Source organism: Bufo gargarizans, chromosome 5 (genome assembly GCF_014858855.1).
Source record: "Bufo gargarizans isolate SCDJY-AF-19 chromosome 5, ASM1485885v1, whole genome shotgun sequence".
NCBI classification, from domain to species: Eukaryota; Metazoa; Chordata; class Amphibia; order Anura; family Bufonidae; genus Bufo; species Bufo gargarizans.
In genome coordinates, this window is record NC_058084.1 from 36,055,709 (window position 1) to 36,072,232 (window position 16,524).

General features: G+C 43.0%; 1 protein-coding gene across 1 annotated transcript in view; it reads left to right on the top strand.

Annotated features, from left to right (window-relative positions):
- The window catches only part of SAMD12 (sterile alpha motif domain containing 12), an 827,678-nt gene extending 814,626 nt beyond the window's left edge, over window positions 1–13,052 (top strand). Inside the window, exon 5 of the mRNA XM_044295733.1 lies at window positions 12,539–13,052. Coding sequence (XP_044151668.1) covers window positions 12,539–12,561 — 23 coding nt within the window. The 3' untranslated portion in view covers window positions 12,562–13,052. The remainder of the gene's footprint in view (window positions 1–12,538) is intronic.
- The last annotated feature ends 3,472 nt before the right edge of the window (window positions 13,053–16,524 follow it).

Below are 16,524 nucleotides of genomic sequence, written 5' to 3' on the forward strand. Positions count from 1 at the left end.
ACTATGAAGTGCCTTTTGCGCTGTGGCATTAGAAGAATTTTGATATCTCTGACTTTTTAGTCTAACCAGACTGTCTATTACTCTGTAATTCCTATAGCACCGTTCTATGGAAACAGTAGGTTTAAAGAGCACACCAAATGCTTGAAATAACTTCTTTATTAACTTCAACTTTTCTTCATATATAACACTGCCACCTCCATAGCAGATAGTCCATGTACAAAACACGTGTTTAAAAGATATAACAAAATGGCAGTATGCATAAGATGGTGGTTTAACTGTTCAATCTTGTCATTCAACATAAAATGGTGGATATATTTCTCTCTTGAGTGTCTGCACTCTCACTTTAAGTTATTTAAGCACTTTATGATCTCTCTGAGAGGTATATCTGAGGTCTAACTAATGTTCTACTTGCTGAATTTGGTCGCAATTTGTAGTATGTAGTTAGCAGTAACTATTTGCAGATTGGTTGAGTATGATCTGATATGATTATATGCAATTTGGATTGCAATATGGAATTTGAATTTGGATTGTGAACTTTGCAGTTTTCAATTGGTGGAACTGTAAGTAAACACACATATAACTGGTTCAGTATACAGTTCTAATCACTATATTAACAGTAGAAATATTATATAACTGTTTTAAATACCTATTTTTGCCTCTCTGCTTCCATAAAACACAGCTCTTAGTGGAGTGAATGTTTGTTCAGCTTCTCTCTCTGGTGAATAATGATTTCTAGCAGCTCCTGCTAGGGGATTTCCCACACAGGCTGTGTGTGAGCCTGGCTGTGATCGGCCAAGACTCCTGCTGTGTGTGAGGCTGGCTGTGATTGGTCTAGACTCCTGCCCAGCAACAACAGTTTAATTCTTTGCTTTCTGTTGTTTCTGCTGTGTCATTGAGCTTACCTCTCATCCATATAATGAATCTTAAAGGCATATTATCTTTTCTGCTTCTGTGAACACAATATACTGTATATACTGCTTAATTGAATTGTAGCACCTCCCCAAATTTTTTTAATTGCAACCGTGTGGAAACTGAAAATATGTTAATAGTCAATTAACTTAACACACACAGGTAGATTGCTACCACACTGGGTATTGCTGCAGTAATGTATGTGTATATGTGTGTATATATAAACAAAATGAAAGTATTTGTTTGCAGGTAACTGCTTTTGAGGTGATCCTGCACATCTGATAGCAGGCACAGCCACAGGCCCTGCTTCTCTCTATTGTGCACAATACATACAATTCTTCTGTGCAGTCCTAGTCATGTGAGAACCTTTTTTTCTAGTGCTTTTTACCCGCCTGCATGTGCACTAAAATGGCATTATGGGCCATTTTAGTGGATTCGTCCAAAACAAACCGAATCTTGTAGCTCAATGACTGGGAACATCGGTTGCACCATCCCCACATAATTGAACACCTCAGATGCCGTGTTTAACATTGATCATAGAATCTGTCACATTGAGGCCTTTCAGAGGATAATTACGGGTTAAAAACAAAAAAAATATATACTCACCTCATCCATTTGCCCATGGAGAGGCCGTTGCGGCCATCTTGAGTGAAGAAAATGCTCCAAATCTCGTGTGAGCTGATGTGATGAATCACCCAGCCAGCGTAATGACGTGGTGATGTCACATGTCAGCGGGTGCAGGATTTGGCACACTTTCTTCAATCAACATGGCCGCATGTTTTTTGTTTTTTTACTGTAATTTCATTAAGTCCACTTCGTTAACTACGATTCACTCAACACTATACATAGGTATTCAGCACTCCTGAAGCATCGCTGAAAAAACTAAGTTTGAGGTGTATGCCAGGGTTGCTTTTGTCTATGTTTGGAGATTCTGACTGTAGTAGGCGCTACTTCATCCGGGTGCTTCTGAGAGTTGTCGTGTTTTGCAGCCAGATCACGACAAGAGAGGAAAGAGATTGGAGACAATGATGACTGTAGAGAGTCTGTAAGTTTCTTAGGGTTAATGGCATGTAGATTTCTAGATGTGAGATAAGTAGGAGTGTGCTGGGATGGATGAGGATTTGCAAAAGTGAAGGAGAGAAGGTTGTCGTCAGAGAGCGGGAGAGGAGAGTTAATGAAGACAGAAGCAGAGCAGATCCAGGAGAAAACCAGGTCAATTGTATTGCCGTCTTTATGCGTCTGGGAATTAGAAAGTTGTGAAAGGCCATGAGAGGAAGCTGGGGTGCAGGTGGGGAGTTTGGGCTGTCTGTTGGGATGTTAAAGTCACTCAAAATAAGACAAGTCAATTCAGAAGACAGAAAATTGGGAAGCCAACAATGTAAGCCACCATAAGATAGAGCACTATGGAAAGCAGTGTCAGATTGCTGAATCCATGTTTCATTGAGGGCTAGCTGTCATGGTGCGATGTGTGAGCAACACTCCACACTGAACACAGGACAGGGGGGAAAGGTACTAGGCCTGGAAACTAGGGACCGGGAACTGGTCACCACCTAGTGAATCCCTAAGCCGAGCCCTGACTACTACCAGTATGAACAGACCCTGATGGTAGGAATGTTCATACACAGGAACCTAAGCCCTATCTCACCCTCACAGGTCTCTGGAGATAGTGTCAGGACAATGGGTGGCCTGTTCCTTCCAGATGAAGGAACAGGAGACCCCCTCAGGCCTAATACCAAAAGGTGGGGGAAAACAATAACAAGAAAAGACACTTAACTCCGATAGTCTGTGGACAAGCAGGAACTCAGAGGAGAACAAATACCAGCTCTTCACAACCAACAAGGAGCTATCAACCACATAGCATGATGGGTGAGACCAGACTAAATAGAGGAGTAGGAATTATGACTTAAGCTACACCTGAGACCAGAGGTGTGGTCATACCCAGTAACAACACAGAAGAGTGAAAACAGTCTCCACGTGCAGCCAGTCACCTAGATCTTCTGACCTCTGTCAAAGGAGAGACCGTGACAGTACCTTCCCCCCCCCCCCCTCTTCTACAGGTGGCCTCCGGACATCCAAGACCGACTCTATCCGGATGAGCTCTGTGAAAGGCTTTCACCAGACGACTAGCATTAACGTTGGCCGCTGAAACCCACATCCTCTCCTCTGGTCCGTAACCCCTCCAGTGAACAAGATACTGCAGGGATCTACGGAGAATTCAGGAGTCAACTATCCTGGAGATCTGAAATTCCAGATTACCATCCACCATGACAGGAGTAGGAGGCAAGAAGGACGGTTCAACAGGTTTGACATAACTCTTCAACAAAAACTTATGGAACACATAATGTCTTTTCAAAGACTGAGGAAGTTCAAGACAAAATAATGGCCGTGATCTTATATGGCCCAATAAACCTTGGACCTAACCTAATGTTTCTTGTGGACAGCCACACAGGATCACCCACTCTCAGGTACGGCCCATTCATACATCTCTTGTCAGCCATACGCTTATGCTTGTTGATAATTTTTTTTTTGATTATTTTGAATTTTCCACCAAATAGATGACAAAGAAGAGGAAAATCGTTCCTACTCCGATATACCAGAAATCTCAGTACCAGAAAACAGTGCCAAATTGCGGGTGGAACCCATATGCCCCAAAAAATGGCGACTTATCAGTGGACTCCTGTCTACGGTTATTCATGGCAAACTCGGCTAAAGACAAAAATGAAGACTGATTTTCCAAGACAAAACATCTTAAATAAGTCTCCAGATTTTGGTTAGTGCATTCAGTCTGTCTGTTCGACTAAGGATGAAAGGCTGAAGAGAAGGACAATTGTACCCCCAGACAAGTGCAGAACGCCTTCCAGAATTTGGAAACAAACTGAGTCCCCCTATCAGACAACGCATCAGAAGGAATACCATGTAATTTCACGATGTTGTTGACAAACACTTCTGCAAGAGTTTTAGCATTAGGTAGACCAGGCAATGCTATAAAGTGCGCCATCTTACTAAAGCGATCAACAACAACCAAAATGACAGTTTTTCCTGAAGAGTTAGGTAAATCTGCGATAAAATCCATGGATAAATAAGGCCAAGGTCGAAACGGGATGGGCAACTGAAATAAAGATCCGGAAGGCCGAGTGTGTGTCACCTTAGAATGTGCACAAGTACTACAAGCTGGCACAGTTCTCAACACTTACGCAACCCCGGCCATCAGAATCTACGAGAGAGGAGCTTGACAGTGGATCTGCTTCCAGGATGTCCTGTGAGAACTGTACAGTGATGTTCCTCAAACACTTTGTGACGTAATTCAGAATGAACAAACAACTTTTCCTGGAGACAAGAATCTGGTGCATCTCCCTGGGCCTCCAACACCTCTGCCTCAAGGTCGGGATATACAGTAGTGTGGATATAACTAACCCCTCAGACAATATCGGACCAGGATCTTGCGAATTCCCCCCCCCCCCCAGGAAAGCTACGCGACAAAGCATCAGCCTTGACGTTCTTAACCCCAGGGCGATAGGTGACGATGAAATTAAATCTGGTAAATTAACAACAACCATCTGGCCTGCCTTGGGTTCAGTAAGCAAGTAAGCCAAATTTTTGTGGTCAGTAAGCACAGTAATAGGATTATTTTCTCCCACCAACCAATGACGCCACTCCTCAAAAGCCAACTTAATGGCCAGCAACTCTCTATAACCCATGTCATAATTTCTCTCTGCGTCCGAGAGTTTCTTAGAGAAAAATGCACATGGGAGCCATTTACTAGGTGAAGGGCCCTGCGACAAGACTGTTCCTAACCCTACCTTAGATTTGTCAACCTCCACAATGAATGGCTGTGACACATCCGCTTGCACCAGTATAGGAGCAGAAGCAAAATGTTCCTTCACCGCTGAGAACGCTTGTAATGCCACATCAGACCAGGCTGAGACACCCGAACCCTTCTTAGTCATGTCCATTAAAGGTTTAACCACAGTCGAGTAGTTCAAAATGAATTTACGGTAGTAGTTGGTGAACCCCAAAAACCACATAAGTGCTTTCAAATTTTCGGGTTGATCCCAGTCCAAAACATCACGGTCCTTCTCAGGATCCATACGAAAACCTGAAGATGAGAGTAGGTAACCCAGGAATTGCAGTTCCTGAACTGCAAATACATACTTCTCCATCTTAGCATTCAATTTATTCTCTCTTAGGATCTGTAACACCTGTCTCACATGCTCCTGATGGGTCTCCATGTCTGGAGAATAAATTAGTATGTCATCAAGATAGACAACAACAAACCTCTCCAACATATGATTAAAACATATCATTAGCAAAATGCTGGAAAACCGCAGGAGCATTAGTTAACCCAAGCCGCATGACCAGACTCTCAAAATGACCCTCTAGGGTATTAAAGACCATCTTCCATTCATCCCCTTCCTTGATACTGACCAGATTATATGCCCCCCTTAAGTCCAACTTGGAGAACACCTTGGCACCAACAATCTGGTTAAACAAGTCAGGAATCAAAGGAAGGGGGTAATGATCACGGACCATAATCCGATTGAGCTCACGGAAGTCCAGACATGGCCTAAGCGTTCCGTCTTTCTTCTTTACAAAGAAAAGCCCTGCTGCCACTGGGGACTTGGAAGGTCTAATATGTCACTTAGCCAAACTCTCAGCAATATACCCTTGCATGGCCGCTCTTTCGGGTTCAGAAAGGTTGTATATAGGGTTGAGCGAACCCGAACTGTAAAGTTCGGGTTCATACCGAACTTTACGGTGTTCGGCACCCGAACATTTCAGTAAAAGTTAGGGTTCGGTGTTCGGGTAATATTAATATACCATCGGATCGGAGTTTTTTCCAATCCGATGGTATATTTTAACTTGAAGCATCCCCATCACCATGGGAACGCCTCTATGTTAGAATATACCTTTGGATTTGAGTTAGATCGTGAAAACTCAGATCCAACAGTATATTCTAACACAGAGGCGTTCCCATGGTGATGGGGATGCTTCAAGTTAGAATATACTGAGAACTGTGGACATAACGGCACCCTGCTGCCTGGCAGCACCTGATCTCTTACAGGGGGCTGTGATCCGCACAATTAACCCCTCAGGTGCCGCACCTGAGGGGTTAATTGTGCGGATCACAGCCCCCTGTAAGAGATCAGGTGCTGCCAGTCAGCAGGGGGCCAGACCCCCCCCCCCCCTATTAAAATAGTGCGGCCACCCACCCCCTATTAAAATCATTGGTGTCCAGTGCGGCCTCCCCTCCGAAAAGTGCGTCGGGGTGCGCTCTCTGCCAGGCCTGGGTCCGATCCATTGTGCCTCCTATCTACTTTAGGTAATACGCTTTAGCAATTTATTCTTGATTTTATGTTTATTACTACTACTGTGGTCCATCCATACTGTTTATGGGCCAGCTATAGGTGCCATACTTTTGGCCCTCTCTCTTGGCTTTTACCTTGCAGTTTTTGTTGGTTCAACTCTGGGGGGTGGAGGCCTGTACATGTATTGGGGGTAGGGTTTACATTGCTTGCTTCTTGCGGCAAATACTATTTCCCTTTTCCTCCTTTTGACTTTGGATCCATTATACCCAGTATCTGGCGGTTGAGCTGCTTATCGCAGCGCTAGCCTGCACTGCTGCTATTCTATTTTATCATTGTTTATGGTATGTTGTAATATTCACTAAGGGCACCAGCAGCCTGTGATCCCTGGATCTGCGTGCAGAGGTCAGCTACCTCCAAATACAGACCCTGCAATTGTCCAGCAAGTGCAGCAATAGGATCCATAGCCTTACTGACACAAACAAAAATGACGGTTTTCGGCGGTTGATAATGTCACAGTGCGATGTGTGAGCAACACTCCACACTGAACACTAACAATGCCTATCCTCATCTGCAAAACAGACAAGAATAGGACATGCTCTATATTTTTTTTGCGGGGCTACAGAACGGACATACGGATGTGGACAGCACACTATGTGCTGTCCGCATTTTTTGCGGACCCGTTGAAATGAACGGGTCCACATCCTATCCGCAAAAAAAATGGAACGGACAGGGAAACAAAATACATTCATGTGCATGTAGTCTTAGAGTGAATTTCCTGGTGACAGATCCCTTTAAAGTGATCAATAGGGTCTAAGGATAGCCCAGAAATCCATTCCTTACTTCGCTCCCGATTCTCTCGTTGCAGCGGAGCTTGTTGAGTTCTTGTCACCGCTGAACTTTGATTGAAGTTGTTACCGTCACGAGGCGCACTCCTACGAGACACCTCTCTTTGGGATGAGGGTTACATCCTTAACATGTTTAGTACCTTGTTAATTGTTAGGCATTGTCAGATACGTTAGATCGCAGCGTCTTGATGTCTACAGTGTAAAATTAATTAAAACGTGCAAAAATGCTTTGTCTTAATTGTCAGCTTTAATTTGATCTCCATCCAGCGTGCCGATTTTACTTATAATTACGTGGGTGTCAGGGAAAAGCTTGTCATTATGTGAGAGAGAGAGAGGAAAATCTGAAATATTCTGCTTTTTTTTTTCCTTCCGATGATTTATAGTCACAGCATGAAAATCTTTCCTGCTTCTCTTAATATAATAATTTCATCTTATGAGGCCAATGAGGCCATGATGGCATTTCTCCTAAGCCATAATGATTGCGGGCCTGAACCATTTTTAGGTATTTAATGATGAGATAGAAGAACTGAGGATAAGCCAGGCTCTTCATATCCCAAATGAGCATTAAAAATGGAAAATGACTCGTCTTGGCCTAGCCGTTTCTTTAACCTTTTTTTTTAATGTTTTTCGACGCCAATATCACCTGTTGCTATAGCGACCTTAACATTGATACGTGTTTTATTAAACAGATTTAATAACGAGGATAATCAGCATTTGATCCTGTGGAATATAATGCGCTGTATGGCTGGGCGGGCAGCGTCATTAATACAGAATGCTAGGAATGGTAGGAATCATGTAGATGGCGGGCTCTAAAGTGAAGGAATATCAGGGGAGATTTATCAAAACTGGTGCCGAGGAAAAATTGATATAAATACACGTATAGGGGCTCACCTCCCTGCCGCCACGGATATGGTGCTCTTGCCAATTTGACTCGCCTCGTCAAAAAATGATGCTATAAGTATAGTAGATTTAGGCAGGCACTCTTCACTTCCCCCCGGCGTGGGACGCCAGGTATCAACCTCGGGGAATACAGTTAACGCAGCCGAGAGCAGAGGTAACATTAGCCGAACCAACCATAGGAAGACTGCAATAGAGGTCAGTGTGCTGAGCACCATATGGGACGCTACGGTTGGAGGGTGCTATAGATTGGCGGCAAACATTTATTAACAAACATTTATTAATAAACATTAAGAGACAGTACCTTAATAACGAGGCAGAGCGCTGTAAAACATAATGGACACAATCTCACAGATATCATCCATAAGGAGACAGGTGTCTTGTGGGTCAAACAAACTGTGCTATTCATAACTAAGGCCTCTTTCACATGACCGTTTGTTTTTTTTTTCCTTTTTTTTGCGCTCCGTATACGGTCCGTATACGGAACCATTCATTTCAATGGTTCCACAAAAAAACAGAATGTACTCCGTATGCATTCCGTATTTCTGTTTTTCCGTTCCGTTGAAAGATAGAACATGTCCTATTATTGCCTTCAAATCACGTTCCGTGGCTCCATTCAAGTCAATGGGTCCGCAAAAAAAAGGAACACATACGTAAATGCATCCGTATGTCTTTCGTATCCGTTCAGTTGCAGAAACATCTATTGAAAATGTTATGCCCAGACTAATTTTTTCTATGTAATTACTGTATACTGTATACGCCATACGGAAAAAACGGAACTGAAACGGAAACAAAAAACAAAACCGATCTGTGAAAAATGGACCGCAAAACACTTGTAACGGTCACGTACACACACACAGGGGGGAGGATAGTGACCACTGCGCTCCACCCTCACCCCTGGCCCTGCCTACTTGCCTCACGAGTCCTGATGACAGGGGACAACTGGACGGCAGTCCCTAACTTAGAATACGTGCGGGAAGGACAGACAAGACAAATAACGGATAGTGAACGGACCGGGTCAAAACCAAGAGGACAACGTAGTACAGAGGGATAAGCAAAGAAAGGTCAGGAGAAGCCGGGGTCATAAATACCAGGATAGTCGACAAGTACCAAAGGAGTCTGCAAAGAATAGTCAGGTGGAAGCCGAGGTCAATATACCAAGAAGAATGCGCAGTACAGGAGGAGCAGGCAAAGGATCGTCAGGGAACAGGATCAGGTAAGTACACAGGTATCCAACAACTGCCAGCAACCTAAATTAACAGACAACCTGTGGCCAGCAGGCTGCCTGTATTTACAGTGGAAAGTGAGGGTCCTATGACGTGGCCAGCGTCACATGACCGACAGACCGACCAGTCGAGCACCGAGTGATAAGCTCGGTACTCAAGGCAGACCCAGGAGCAGGGAGCCTCCCAGCTAGCAAAGCCGCCCTGGGAACGATGTCAAACACAGATCCTCGCTCCCGAAGCTAAGCAGCAGGTCTGTGGCTGATGGGAGACCGAGTGCACCTTCGGAACCCCGTTACAACACTGAAAAAGCCATACGGTTGTGTGAAAGAGGCCTAAAAATGACATACTATTTTTAAATGGTTTGCTTTTTAAAGGGTTTCTACCACTTCACCCATTTCGTTTTCAGACACTAGCGATCCGCTAGTGTCTGATGTACAATACAAGCTAAGTATTATCTTATTCTGTTCGGCCGTTTTGTTTAAAAAAGCACTTTTATATTTATGCAAATGAGCCTCTAGGTGCTATGTGGGTGTCTTTTCAGCACCTAGAGGCTCCGTCTACCTTCATAAACTGCCGCCCAGCTCGTTGCTCCAGCACGCCCATCTCCTAGTGAATTCGATCCTCCCCGTGCTTCTGGCGTCTGAAATCTCGCGCCTGCGCCGTCTGTCTCTGCATTCAGCGCAGGCGCAGTGGAAATGTCTGACCGCTCCCTGCTCAGACATTTCCACTGCGCCTGCGCCGAATGCAGAGACGGACGGCGCAGGCGCGAGATTTCAGACGCCAGAAGCAGGGGGAGGATCGAATTCACTAGGAGATGGGCGTGCTGGAGCAACGAGCTGGGCGGCAGTTTATGAAGGTAGACGGAGCCTCTAGGTGCTGAAAAGACACCCACATAGCACCTAGAGGCTCTTTTGCATAAATATAAAAGTGCTTTTTTAAACAAAACGGCCGAACAGAATAAGATAATACTTAGCTTGTATTGTACATCAGACACTAGCGGATCGCTAGTGTCTGAAAACGAAATGGGTGCAAAGCAAGTGGTAGAAACCCTTTAAGTAGTGCAACCGTGGCACTTTACTAAGGCGATTCTCTGTAGCTATATGGATGGCAATTATCAACAATAGATAAAGACATCAGCAGGGTTGCCATACATACAGTTCTTGGCAGAACGTCGCCACAGTATTACGTGCACTATTATTTATCGTATTTTGATATATTTATGTTCTAGAACAGATTTTTATTGAACTATAGTTTTTTTTATGTTCATCATTTCTACTTTTATAATTTTTTATGTATTGTTAATGTGAATGTACTATGATAAATATATATTTTAGGATATATACTCTCTGCGTGACTCCTGGTGCCAAGGAAAATTGGCTTAGTTGCCCATAGAAACCAATCAGATTCCACCTTTAATTTTTCAGAGCTGCTTTGGAAAATGAAAGAATCAATCTGATTGGTTGCTAAGAGCCAGTTTCCCTTTGCACCAGTTCTGATAAATCTCTCCCTTACAGTTTAGGCCCAGACAACCCCTTTAACCTCTTGATGAAAATATGTTGGGAGCCTGAATCGCTTACCAAACCTCCGGTGAGTGCAGCAGCTCCCTGAAACAGCTTATAAGCGGGGATGCCGGGACTCTGACCCCTGCCGATGTAATAAAGATGACCTATCGTATCTTTATCAGGATAACCCCTGTAACTCGTCCTGCAAAAAGCAAGACCTCACACGGCTCTGTGACCTCCCTACAGGAGGTGGACTGGAGAACGGCTCATAGACTCTGTATTAGGCCGGTCTCCAGCAGGAGGAGAAACAGTGCTCTGTGTGAGAGCTTCTACTGTATCTCCTTGTTTTAGAGATTCATCAAAACCTTTGAACTATCAGTATGAGTTTAAAAGTGCAGGGACACTTTAAAAGAAATAAAGTAAACTATATAAATGTGTTATTGTCACAATCATACAAATCAGCACAATGCATTTTTCATGTCACTCACTATATATCGCACGTGAACCTCATAAAAACCAAACCCAAAAACCAACGCAGAATCGCTGGGCTTTTTCATGCTTTCACACTGAAAATATTTATGAGAATTATACAATACATTAGATGTACCTCAAGGTTTTTGAAATGTGGAGATAAATTTTTGTAAATAAATTGCCATGTTCTGAAGCCCAAAATACAATGCGTCCTTGGGTTTTCCAGTTATATTACGGTTGTTTGAACGTAATCGTTATCCACAGGATAAGGGGTAACTATTAGATCAATGGAGATCTCGACAGGCCTCTCCATTAATTTTGGGGAGGGAAGTCCACCGGGTGCATGGTCCCCATTCTCGTGATCAGTGGATAGGGAATAACTTTCAACAACCTGAATTCCCCTTTAAGGAGTTAAAGGGAACCTGTCCCCAGCTTTGTGCAGCCCATACTAACAGCACCCTAAAGTAGAGCCAGGTGAGTTGATTTCAGAGGTCTGTCATTTAAAAGTTAAAAGTAAGTGGTTGCCGAGAACCAACATCACAATCATGGCAGACTGGGCCTGGAAAAGAGTCACGGCCACCTGAGAAGAGTCCTGGTTATTCATGAATTCCCGCCCACCTGCTGATGGCTGACAGTCTTCTACCTAGTTTTCTCCCTTTCTCTCTAGGAGAGAACTGCCAATCATCAGCAGATAGGTGAGAGAGCAGGAGATTATAATAACCAGGACTCTTCTCAGGTAGATTTGACTCTTTTTAAGGCCTGGGCTGCAATAATTATGATGCTGGTTCTCGGCAACCACTGACTTTTAGCTCATGTGTGACACACCGCTGAAATCAGCATTTCTGTCACTATTTTATGCTGCCCTCAGTGAGGTCAGCATAAAGTTGACGACAGGTTCCCTTTAAAGAACAGGACAACTGCCCTTTGATGGCGATCAAGTGTTATCTCTGGGGAAATATGCTTGCGGCTGCACGGTTTATCACATCGCCCACTACAGGAGAGATATTAGTCCCTAATCTAATGAATTGGAGACCATATAATGCATGTCGACCGGTACAAGACAGATCTTCTCTGTGGTTCCTGGATTGGGGCTGTGTATAATATCTATGTTCCTGAAGAGTGAAAATGTTTTACATGCTGCCCATAAGACTCAATAGGTCAGATTTTCTGAAATATTAAGAGTTTTTAAACATAATTTTTTTCCTGGATCCTGAATTGGGCATCTGACCCTGTCCATCCCTTTCCTATTGACTTTTTTTTGTTAGGGTCTAGCTAAATTGCGTGAGTATCTACTGCTGGCCCATTGAACTGTTACTATAAATTTGTCTCAACTTTCCAGAAGAACAAACCTAACACAACAATTTTCATTTTCTTTCTTCCAGCCTCGACTGAAAGCTCTCCATAACATAATAAAGGCAGTCTGCTGATCCAATCCATCCTCCTGAAAAGAATCTCAAGCTTCCAAGACTGTAGAAGGACGTATCTAAAAGACGTCATCGAGCCAACGAGAAGGAAACTGCAGTTTGTCATTAAGTCTGTGATTTATGGCTGCCTGGAACAGTGTGGCTCGATGCTCTCCGCCTGTTATTACGTTCTCCTGCCATGTGTTTCAGATGTACATACAGGATCATTTGCTGAGACTTCACTGTGTGTAACTACTGTACCATGGCTCAACAAAGGCCCAGCCATCACAATAGCAGCCACTTTGATGGCACCTATCAAATTCCTCCCCTATTAAGCACATCAAGTTTCCTTTTCTTCGTCAATGCCGTATTCACATCTGTTAGACATTATCGCAGAATACTACCACTGATCTGAATGTAAATGTTACACCGAGCTCTTTAGAACCCGGCACAAAGGCGAAGGAAACAATGAATCGCTGTGCTCCCTTCGCCGGGCTGTATAGGGTAATCACGCTGCATTATTGAAATATCAGGGTATTTTAAATGCGCACCTACTGAATCTAATCTTCATTCAGTCGTAAGGCTTATGTTTAATGCATGTCACTTGTGCCGTTTCATAGCTTAGAGGGTTCATTCTGTTTTGGCTTGTTCTCTTAGAGGAAAGAAATGTCTATGCCGTAGGTATCAAACTGTGCCATTATGGGACATTTGGATGTGGAGGTTGAGGTGTAGACCTCATTTGACTTGGTACTGTAGATTACTGAGAATTGGAATGGTTTAACCTTAAATCCTAAAGGGAATCCTTTTGTTCTACTGGTTGAATCTTCACTTTTTTCTGACACAGAGCTCCAAATCTCCTGCATATGCAATGATTTAAAAGTTAATATTTTGGCTTCCCAAATTAACCACTAGGGGGAGATTAGGAGCTTACTGCATACTCTTTATACATTAAACCTTCAATGACCGCCAATACACCTTTTCTCAGTAGTCATGGGCCTTAAACCTGCAAAAAACGCCTTTTACAGCACTACAGGTTTATCCCAGCATGGGTTTCCTGTGCTGGCTGAAGCCGTAACCCAGCTAGCTAATGACAACTAGTCTCCCGTTCTAACAATCTAGATTGAAGAAACCTTTGATCCTGGTTGTTTAACTGCATTGATGCCGCGGTCAATAGCGACCATGGCATCTAAGTGATTTCAGAGGGACAGGGCTACCTTTGGTACTCAATGGCACCCAAACAAATGCGTTCACGAGGTGCCAATATTTACATGACAGCTGGGGGTCTAATGAGGGCTCACAGGTATACCTTATATGCATACCTGTAAGGCCATGGCAGAGGTTACAGCCTAATATGTTGCCTGTAATTTTTCCATTGATAGCATAATACTCTACACGGTGTAAAATTTGAAACATTGAAAGACAATTACTTTCTTTTCCATTCCACCCAAAAAAGAGTTAATAAAAGTTAATCAATAAGATATGGTGCCATTAAAAGCTACGACTTGTTCGTCAAAAATGCATGCCCCCATACGGCTACATCAAACGAAATAATAAAAAAGTTATGGCTCCTGAAATGTGAAAATGGAAAAAATATAAAAAACAAATGCTTGGACATTAAGGTGCAAAACAGGCTAGATCTATGGCCATGCAGAGGAGTTGGACTTTTTGAATTAAATATGTCGTAATGACAAAGTGTGGAGGTGGATAAAAGACAAAAAGCGCAATCTATAGATAAGGACCCCATTACCCATTGCAGTGGGCAGCTCTAAATCACCAATCTGACTTAGAGGACAGCTGGTGCCCATGCATAGCTCAGATGGCAGTGTGCACCACAGAGTGACTCAGTTTGGGAATCTACTTAGAACCCCCCCTGGGGGTCTTACCCAAGAGACTTTCCAAAGTGAACTATTCCAATTCGAACTACATACAATGTTGAGAAACTTTGCTCTACTTATCTACCAGACCCTTCATATCATATACTCTAGCCCCTTCCAGAGCTGCATTGAGAAGTTCCTGGTCTATACTTTGATACTACTGTCTATGGTGTGAAGATTTTACACTAAACGCTGCACAAAAGCTCAACATCAGTCACAATACACCACACCCCTACCGTGTACATCAACTAGAAGGGACTATAGTGAAGGGTGAGGCTATACAGCCTAAAAACTGCAGTAATCCAGCAAATTATTGAGAACAGCTCTGGATGAGACAGGAATAGAACATGATGTAAGTGAAATGTCTTACTATTATACGCAGCTCTAGGTCAGTTTTATGTGGGTACTTCTTCACCACTGAATATGCGCAGTTCTGCACACCGCCTATTCTTTTTAATATCTGAAATCTCGCTTTTCATAGAATGCAATGTTTGACATATTTTGGCACATTGTCAATGGTTTTTAAATGCTTTGTTTGCCGCTGATGGAGCTGAATGGGCATTCTACATGTACTACCTACTGGTCCAAACCCAGTGTTCACTAGTTTAGGCCTAGTTTATTTTAGATTGGGAACACATCTGTGAATGAATATGTTTTTTTTCATGCATGCTGGTTTTGCAGATACAATATACAGTATAAATGTTTTTTCATACTTTTTATACTAAATTAAATATGGCTAGAATATATCACTCATACCTGCTGGGAAACACTAGGCGCCCCCCACCCCTAAACTGTTAATGACTTCCCCTCATATCATGTTTCTGCTCATGTCGCACATGTAGAACTCATTAAGATTAAGTCATCATTCATATGATAATATATCGAATTTCTTTGCAAGTTACTCTAACGCTGCCTATTCATGACACTATTCATTATTTACATCAGTAGACAGGTCACTTCTTCAATATCAACACACTCTTCTGCTGCTTCTGTCATCATTCTTATTATCTGATTGCCTACAGTGTACATTCTGTACATTTTATCTCAGTTCTGTCGCAGGCAGCCATGTCCTCACAAATATGATCCCATGAGTGGACAGGTCACTGCCTTCCACAAAATCATCATACTCCTCTCCTGCTGCCTTCATTCCTATCATAGTGACTACCAGTTATTCTGTCCATTCATAGCACTGTTGCTTTTCCATGCACCCTACTTCTCTCTTACATCAGTGAACATAAGTAAACAGGTCACTGCATCACGCAAGATCAACACACTCTTTTGCTGCTGTCACAATTTTCATTATTTAAGTAACCACACCACTGTCACACCTGTCACACCACTATCTCTCTCATATGCAGCCATGGTCCACAAAATCATCACACTCCTCTCCTGCGGCTGTCTTCATTTCTATCATCTTATTGACTGCTATTTATTCCCTCCATTAATGATACTGTTGCTCTTACATGTAGCCTGTTTCTTTTTTACATTAGTGAACATAAGAAACAGGTCACTGCATCACACAAAATCAACACACACTTTTGCTGCTGTCACCATTCTCATTATTCAAGTAACCACAGGGTGTTGTGTCACATCTACCTCACGCCACTATCTCTGTCATATGCAGCCATGGTCCAATGAGCAGCCAGGTCAATGCTTTCCACAAAATCATCACACTCCTCTCCTGCTGCTGTCTTCATTTCTATCATCTTATTGACTGCTATTTATTCTGTCCATTAATGATACTGTTGCCTGTTTCTCTTTTACATTTGTGAACGTAAGTAAACAGGTCACTGCATCACACAAGATCAACACACTCTTTTGCTGCTGTCACCATTCTCATTATTCAAGTAACCACAGGGTGTTGTGTCACATCTACTTCACATCATCTCATGCAGCCATGATCAACATACTCCTCTTCTGCTGCTGTCATCTTCATTCCTCTTTTTCATATAGCAAATGAGTCTTCCATAAGTAGTTCACTCTCTCTCTCTTGGTTTGTGAGCACTCAGAACAAATCAATGCTCTGAAATTCTTTGACGTGGTTTCGAATTTATTAATTTGCAAATATTTAGAGTAATAAAACGGGTGACT